At 42.1% G+C, this 9201-nt stretch overlaps 1 protein-coding gene across 1 annotated transcript in view; it reads left to right on the forward strand.

Annotated features, from left to right (window-relative positions):
- The window catches only part of LOC132378056 (interleukin-17 receptor E-like), a 102702-nt gene extending 94057 nt beyond the window's left edge, over positions 1 to 8645 (forward strand). The window contains exons 14-17 of the mRNA XM_059944721.1: positions 1243 to 1308; positions 4686 to 4737; positions 4901 to 5008; positions 5628 to 8645. Of these exons, the coding sequence (XP_059800704.1) occupies positions 1243 to 1308; positions 4686 to 4737; positions 4901 to 5008; positions 5628 to 6268 (867 nt within the window). The 3' untranslated portion in view covers positions 6269 to 8645. The remainder of the gene's footprint in view (positions 1 to 1242; positions 1309 to 4685; positions 4738 to 4900; positions 5009 to 5627) is intronic.
- Positions 8646 to 9201: the final 556 nt, after the last annotated feature.

Here is a 9201-nt window from a genome sequence, read left to right on the forward strand (position 1 = left end):
GGGACTTGGACTATACATGTGTTTTCTTGCATAATGATATATGCTTTTTTTTCTCTCTCACTATTTTGCACTTTGACCCCAAAGGAATGCTGTCTTGTTCCCAATTGTATCCATGTATGGTTTGAATAATACAAATGTTTGTAATTAAACTTGATTTGAGTATGTCTGTCTCCACCAATGACATTGCCCTACAACATCAGACTGCCAAAGTGAGAGGTTAAAAATATCAGTGAATACTCCAGCCAGTTGATCAGGACAGGTCTTCAGTACTTGGCCCCTATACTACCTGGACTGCATGGTTACATCCTCCTGAAGGATGCTCTCAAATTGGCCTCAGAGACTGAAATCACAGGGTCACTGGGGACTGGGAGTTTTAACAATCAAAGTTTGCACAAAGGGCATTGAGTTCACCTGGAACTGAAGCCTTGTCATCTATGTTGCTTGGCTTCGCTTTGTAGGAGGTGATAGCATTCAGGCCCTGCCACAGGTGTCGAGCATCCTTCAGAGATTGAAGTTTGGTCCAGAATCGCAGCTTCACAACTGAGATGGCTTTCCAGAGGTTCAACCCGGACTTCTGATACCCGACTTGAACCCCACTGATGAACAGATTGCGATCTCACGGTTCATCCAGGGCTTCTGGTAAGGGAAGACCCTGAATGGTGTTGTGGGGCTGCACTTGTCTATGACTTTTTATAAAGTAGATGACAATTGATCTTGCAATCAGTTGTCCTGTGAATACACACCAGCAAACTATTTGACTTTGTTATTGTTTGATGACGCAACTCATGAGCCTATAAAAAATATCTCTGCTGTTTTCTACCTTCCTCCACCTCCTTTAATGTTACTTCCTGAAAGCTGTTTCTCTTCATAACATTACGCAATTGTAGCTAGGTGTAGGTTAACAGAATACTTTCAATATTTTCTTTATCTTGGTTAAAGATCATCTACAGTACATGAATGACAATAGCATTCTTAACAGTTTTCCTCATTACTACGCCCTAAAATCAAGCCTAGATGCATTCAATCCTGCTAGTGTGATAATTCTAGTTCTCAGACCAGATTTGGTTGAGAGACACTGGAAGTTGGATTTTGTCTGTTTGTGATTTAAGATCAGATTTATGCGAAAAAAATTAAAGCTAGCTAGAATAATTTACAATTGCTAAGAAGGCATTTAATGCAGCTGGTGACATCTATATTCAGTGTAATGTTGCCCTGTTCTCATGGATCTTCATATGTTTGCAGACTGAACTAAGCTCCCAGAAAATCCTCATGATCCTACCTGTGGAAAGCCCAGAATTCTGTGTAAGGGTAGGTGATTGCCAATTCTCTTCTCAGACTGGGTGGGTCTGTAAGGGTGGGGTGGTGTTCCAATTCTTTCCTTCCTTCTCCCAAAGGCAGGGGGCTGGTAGGAGAGAGGGAGGCAATGGTGCAGAATTGCAGGGAGTGGAGAGGGTAAGAAAGAGGAAAGCTGAAGTGGGAGGATGTTGATTGTTAGGGAGGGAGATTGAGGGAAACATTTAGGGTAAGAGTTACTGAGGCAGAAAGATTGAGAAGGCTCAACTTGTGCTTGAATCAAAGAACAATACAGCATAGTACAGGCCATTTGGCCCACAATGTTGTGCCGACCCTTAAACCCTGACCCCCCCCCCCCCCATAACCTTAAATTCCTCCATATACCTGTCTAGTAGTCTCTTAAATTTCACTAGTGTATCTGCCTCCATCACTGACTCAGGCAGTGCATTCCACGCACCAACCACTCTCTGAGTGAAAAACCTTCCTCTAATATCCCCCTTGAACTTCCCTCCCTTTACCTTAAAGCAATGTCCTCTTGTATTGAGCAGTGGTGCCCTGGGAAGGGGCACTGGCTGTCCACTCTATCTATTCCTCTTAATATCTTGTATACCTCTATTATGTCTCCTCTCATCCTCCTTCTCTCCAAAGAATAAAGCCCAAGCTCCCTTAATCTCTGATCATATTGCATACTCTCTAAACCAGGCAGCATCCTGGTAAATCTCCTCTGTACCCTTTCCAATACTTCCACATCCTTCCTGTAGTGAGGCGACCAGAACTGGACACAGTACTCCAAGTGTGGCCTAACCAGAGTTTTATAGATCTGCATCATTACCTCACGACTCTTAAACTCTATCCTTCGACTTATGAAAGCTAACACCCCATAAGCTTTCTTAACTACCCTATCTACCTGTGAGGCAACTTTCAGGGATCTGTGGACATGTACCCCCAGATCCCTCTGCTCCTCCACACTACCAAGTATCCTGCCATTTACTTTGTACTCTGCTTTGGAGTTTGTCCTTCCAAAGTGTACCACCTCACACTTCTCTGGGTTGAATTCCATCTGCCACTTCTCAGCCCACTTCTGCATCCTATCAATGTCTCTCTGCAATCTTCGACAATCCTCTACACTATCCACAACACCACTAACCTTTGTGTCGTCTGCAAACTTGCCAACCCACCCTTCAACCTCCACATCCAGGTCGTTAATAAAGATCACGAAAAGTAGAGGTCCCAGAACCGATCCCTGTGGGACACCACTAGTCACAACCCTCCAATCTGAATGTACTCCCTTCACGACGACCCTCTGACATTGCTAATGGTACCCTCTAGCTGAATGTAAGACAAAGAATTTGAATCTAACCTTGAATATACGGAAGACTTCAGTGGGAGGATTCACTTAATTTGAAGATTTATAGTTTTATTTGTCAGATGTACATCAATACTGTGAAATGTGCTGCTTATGTCAGGGGTACGCTATGGACACACAAGTATCACCTTGCTTCTGCTACTATCAGAGCTTTAACACAGTTACTAATCCTAACTCCTATGTCCTTGGAATGAGGGAGGAAACCGGAGCACCCAGAGGAAAAGAGGAAACGCACACGGTGATGGGGAGAATGTACCATCTCCTTACATACAGCAGTGGGAATTGAATCAGTGCTGTGGTTCCATTACACTACTGTGCTGCCTGTGTGCAGGACTTTGATCTGGTCCCTGAAGTTGTAAAGTGTTCTGTTTTACGGTCACAGTAGACTAGCAGTCTGTTCAATGTAAAATGAAAGCATTACCCAAACCTCAACCCAACGAGTCAATGAGACCTAACCTACCCACAGTACAGAGCGATCTTGCTTGCCCAAGCTGACCTGACTGAGCCAGGAGTGTTGGTATACACTGATTGAGAACAGAGGGCGTACAGCAATAGTGGATAATGTACTGAGTTGATGGTGTTTGACCCAAAGTACAGGTGTGTCACATGTGTAACCCTGTGATTCACTTTCTTGTGGTATTCATAGTAAATACAAAGAAGCAAAACCAAAAATAATAATAAAGCAATAGTATAAAAAGTAATATAATATTATGTATATAATATACAGGTATAAAATGAATAATATTGAGAAAATGAAATTGAGTCCTTCAAAGAGAGTTCAGAGCTGGGAGAGTGAAGTTATCCCCTCTGATGGTTGAGGAGTAATAACTTTTCTTGCCTCGGCTTGAACCTAAATATTCTCAACAAGCATATAATATGCCTAACCTGATCTGTACTCAGCACATGTAGTCAGATTGCATTGGGCCTGGATTGCATAGCCAGGATTTCTTCTGGATTACCTACCTTTTTTACTACTTCCAATGGTGGAATGGATATTTATAACCTTAGGTTCTGAATCTATCAAAAATCTTTCTAATGGTGGCATTGATGAAGGGCTTTGGAGTAAAAGTTACCAGCACTCCAGTACAACATAGCAGGAAGAACTTTCTTCCAATGAATCCAAAATTTAAGAACTGCATAGTTTTCAATCCATGGAGGGTCAGGTCATCTTCGGTGTGTTCCATTGACCCTTATCCAAGAAAAAATATCCTGCTGTTGGAGAACATTCAGAGGAGTTCAGAAGAATGATCCCAGGAATGAAAAGGTTAATGAATGAGAAGTGTGTGATGGCTGTAGACCTATACTCTCTGGAGTTTAGAAGAATGAGGGGGATGTCATCGAAACCTATCAAAGACCTGGTCTGAGTGGGTGTTGACAGGATTTTTCCAATAGTGGGGGAACCAAGTTCATTCTTCTAGACCAGAGATGATGAAGAAGAATTTCTTTAGCCAGAGGGTGGTGAATCTGTGGAATTCATTGCCCCATTCAGCAGTGGAGGATAAATCATTGGGTGCATTTAAAGTGAAGATTGATTAATAATGACATCAAATTACAGGGAGAAATCAGAAGAATGGGATTGAGGGGGATAATAAATCAGCCAGTGTGTACAGGCCGAGTAGAGTCAATTAGCCTGAATTCTGCTCCTTTGTCTTATGGGTGCAGTTTCCCATGGCAACAGAAGCCTTGGGCAGGGAGCACCACTGCACATTCTCAAACAGGAGCACTGCCGCAGTTACAGACGGACATAACAACACGCTGAACAACACTGGGAATGAAATATCCTTTTGCACAAGGTTCAAAGGATATTTCAACTGTACATATGTGTCTTTTAAAATGTGAATACAACATTAGAAAGGAGGGACCCTGTATGAGGAGTATGCTATAATATACTATACTTGGAGTGGATTCATAAACTATGGACCGTGTGTGAAGAATGCTATAATAAACTTGAGAAAGATTTATCAACTCTGTTCCTGCGTGTTGCTTGTAGAATTCAGTCAACATTTTCTTAAAATGTTTTATCCAGGTGTGGCGTTCTGATGTGAAATTCTCTGGGAAGCAGCTGCTTTGTCCACATTGTAAGTCTTGCTGCATTACAAACGTGAATCATGAGAATCTTAATTTGTAAACTTTAAACTTCTATAAACTAAAACTGCATGATTTCATTTTGATAAGAAAGAATATGACAGGGGATTATTAGATGCTGGTTTAAATAAAGACTTCTTCTTTGCTTCCTTCCAGACTCCCAACAGTGGATAGGATTTGGCCTCCTGAGCATATTGATTGTGTTCGTCACTGTGGTGTTGACTGTTTCTGTGTTTTGCAAGTTTTCAACTAAAGTTGCATCAGGTAAGATATAGAATGATGCATTACAGAAGGAAGCCATTCTTTATGTTGGGTCTCTGTTGGCTCCTTGAAGAAACAATCAAATTAGTTTTGCTTCCCTCATTCCTCCTCATGCTCAAAAATTGATGTATTTGCCACAGTGAAATGGGTTGTTTGTATCAATGACCAACACAGCCTGAAAGTGTGCTGGGAGCACCAGCAAGTGCCGCCATTCCCATCTTTTTGGAACGTGAGAGGAAACAGGAGCATCCAGAGGAAACCCACACAGTCACAGGGAGAATGGTCAAACTTCTTACAGACAGCAGCAGTAATTGAATCTTCATCTTCCAATTGCTAACTGCTGCACAACCATATTCTTATTGGAGTGTAAAAATTTCTTGTTTTTGAAGGTAAATCCAATTCTGCTTAGGGCTTACTATTGAATTGCCTTCCAGTAACCTTTTTGGGCCATGAATTTCAGAAGTCTATGTTTTTTGTTGTAATTTTGTCCTATGAATTCATCGTTATGAAATCATCATTGTAAATGATGCTTTTTGTTATGTTTATACTGACTGAAATAAGTTAATTTCATTCATTCATTGCAGTCTGATCCCAAGTCCCTCTCTCTGTTCGATCCCTGCAGTGCCTATCTGGAGCAGAACAGTGTTGCTGCTGTACTCGCCAGACTCTGAGGAACACAAGATGTTGGTCTGCGCCTTTGCTGATATTCTGAAGAATGAATTGGACTACAATGTTATCCTTGACCTATGGGACAGTGGCAGTGTGGCAGAAATTGGCATTGTAGCTTGGCTTTACAGCAAGAGGGAACTTGTGGAGACTGAAGAAGGAAAGATAATAATCATTTGGTCAAGGAAAAGCCAGGAAATGTACAAACAGTGGAACATGTTGGAGCCAGTGTCTCGACTCAATCACGATGATGTCCATGACCTTTTCGACACCTCACTGGCTTGCATTTATAATGACATTTCAAGAAATAGGAGAATTAAGGATTACAATATTATTTATTTTAATGGACTATGTAGCAAAGAAGATATTCCAGAAATTTTTGACAAGATCCCTAAATTTCAAATGCTGAAGGATTTTTCGAACCTTGTGAGTGAACTGCAGTCATTTGCTGACCTGCCTTGCAGTCTCAAGTTAAGTACGAAGTATTTGGTGTGTAAAATCCTGAAGTCTGAGAAAATGAAAAGGCTGAAAAGGAGGATAGAACATTCTAGAAAGTTGCATGAGCAGAGAACCTTACAGAAAGAGCTTCATAGGTAATTGGGAGGAGGGGTAGAGACCATCTTTGCGTCTCTTGCTTGTGCTTTTATTTGATGATATTCTAATGATGATATGGCAGGTAGCAAGTACTACACCAACAGCAAGATTGCTGTTTTTGAAGGCTTAGTAAATTCACTAATGGACTTATTCAGTACGCAATCCATTTAGGTGATGCTTGCAGTATAAAGGAGCCTGTCACACAAAGAGAAAGTCTCTTAATCTATGAGTATGTTTCACTTTATTCATTGCTTGAAGTCAGCTTTACAGAGACTGCCCACAGGGCTAGAAGAAAGAGAAAAATTCCTGATAATGAAAGGAAAATGAAGATGGAAAGAAATGATGAGGCCGAGAGGCATGAGTAGCAGCTCAGCAATTTAAACCAATGAAGGATTGTAAAAGAGAGAGAATGTTACTCATTGCAAAGTACTTGGTGAGAATATGCCAGCATCAATCCAATCCTCAAAGGCAGGGGTTCCCAACCTTTTTTATGCATGAGCCCTTACCATTAAACAAGGGGTCCGTGGACCCCAGGTTAAGAACCCTGCTCGAAGGAAAACCCAAGCAAACCACAACAGAACCTCACCTACCTCATTCTTTGCCTTGCACCTTGAGTTCAAAATAGTTTTTACAGTAGCCAGCAGGCTCCTGCAAACTGTCATCTTGTCTAGATGAGGTCTGTATTTTCATTACAGGAAAACTTCACCTCTAGTACTTGTGTGCGGATAGCTGACTCAGTGCACATTATTATGTTGTGTTAGGGTTTTTAACTTCCTATCATTGCACTGCATGCTGCAGTTCTGTTGATGCTAACCTGAAGTGGATGTATTTTCCCCTCATACTCAACACCTCTGTACTTTGTAGAGTCCAAGAACGCTGAAGGCAGAAAATAGTGGACAAGGACTTCTATCCTGCTTTTCCATTGTCTTTTTTTTTCTAAAGAAAAGCTTTTGTTGTTATTGAGTGGTTTAAGAACCCAGAATTTTCTTGCTCATTGCATTCAATGTAATGTTGTGTTAGTAAGGAAATCTTCAAAGTGTTTAGCAAATTATACACTAAGTACAGAGTATTAGCTTGAAAGCAGACTACAGATGCAATATATACCAAGTCCTGTCTGTTTGGTATCTCTTTGGATTCATACATTTACTCCATCCCTGGTTCAGTAACTCATAGTGTCTTACCTTTTCCAGTTGGACATGCTGAGCTTTCCCTTGTTTATTTCTATCCAGTTTGGCTACACTCTGATATTCACACTTACAATAACAGAGAAGCCTTTCATCTTCCCACAGGCCAAGAATTCTTCATGGTCCAGAGAATGTCATAAACTGTGTTAACAGCTGTGCCACCTGTGATCACTATGATCTGTGGCTATTCAATTTAACCCTTTCTCTGTGTGAACTATTTGCCATTTATGTCTAAAATCACGCTAATAAGCATATGATGCCGTAACCTCAGCTCTGCACTCTGTCCTGTCCCACCTAAAAAATAATGCCTCATACGCTAGGATGTTGTTCATTAACTTCAACTTGGCATTTAACATGATCACCCCCAGAGGCTGGTGGGTAAACTGTCCTCAATGGGACTCGACACCTCTCTGTAACTGGATCTTGGAATTCTTGATGGAAAAATCCCAGTCAGTCTGAGTTGGCAACAACATCTCAAGCTCCGTCACTAGTGTGTGTGCTCATGCTGCTGCAGTTCACGCCACTGACTCATGCCTGCACTGCCAGATCCAGCTCAAACCACATCATCGTTCACTGACGATATGACAGCAGTTTGCCTCATCGACAACGATAATGCGTCAGCATAGAGAGAGGAGATAAAGAGGCTTGTTGAGTGGCGTGAGAAGACGAGATGATTGTGGACTACAAGAAGGCACAGGCTGACCACTCTCCATTGCACATTAATGCCTCTGCATTGGAGAGAGTAAAAAGCACAAAGTTTCTTCATGTGCACTTAATGGACAATGAAACCTTGACCCAAAACACCACCTCATTTGGTCAAGAAGGCACAGAAGTGTCTATACTTTGAGGAAACTGAGGTGTGCAAGGTTCCCTGCCCCCATTCTACAGGAGTACCATTGAGACTGACCTGTCTGGCTGCATTTTTGTGTGGGACGGAAGCAGCAGGGCATTGGACCACAAGACCTTACTGAGGACAGTAAAAATCACTGAGAGAATCACAGGAGTCTCCCTCTCCCTATTTGACATTTACTGGGAGCAGTGTATACAAGGGAATTGTTCTGGCTCCCCACCACCCATCCCACAATCTCTTTGACCTACTACAGTCATGAAGAAAGTACAGAAGCATCAGGACCAGTACTGGTTATGGTTGGTTATGACTAGACTGAACAACTGCCTCAGCAAGGACCTGGACCCATCACAATAGGTCAACAGCAGACACAATCTCAATGGCTCTCTACATGGCTTTAGACCACCTGGACAACACAAACACCTACGTCAGGATGCTGTTCATTGACTATAGCTCAGCATTTAATGCCATCATTCCCACAATCCTGATTGAGAAGTAGCAGAACCTGGGCCTCTGTACCTCCCTCTGCAATTGGATCCTCGACTTCCTAACCGGAAGACCACAGTCTGTACAGATTGGTGATAACATACCCTCCTCGCTGACGATCAACACTGGCTCAGCTCAGGGGTGTGTGCTTAGCCCACTGCTCTACTCTCTGTATACACTTGACTGTGTGGCTAGATATAGCTCAAGTACCATCTACAAATTTGCTGATGATACAACCATTATTGGTAGAATCTTAGGTGGTGATGAGAGGGCGTATAGGAGTGAGATATGCCAAGTAGTGGAGTGATGCCACAGCAACGACCTGACACTCAACGTCAGTAAGACGAAAGAGCTGATTATGGACTTCAGGAAGGGTAAGACGAACACATACCAATCCTCATAAGGTGATCAAAAGTGGA

This window comes from Hypanus sabinus, chromosome 19 (assembly GCF_030144855.1).
Source record: "Hypanus sabinus isolate sHypSab1 chromosome 19, sHypSab1.hap1, whole genome shotgun sequence".
Classification (NCBI taxonomy): Eukaryota; Metazoa; Chordata; class Chondrichthyes; order Myliobatiformes; family Dasyatidae; genus Hypanus; species Hypanus sabinus.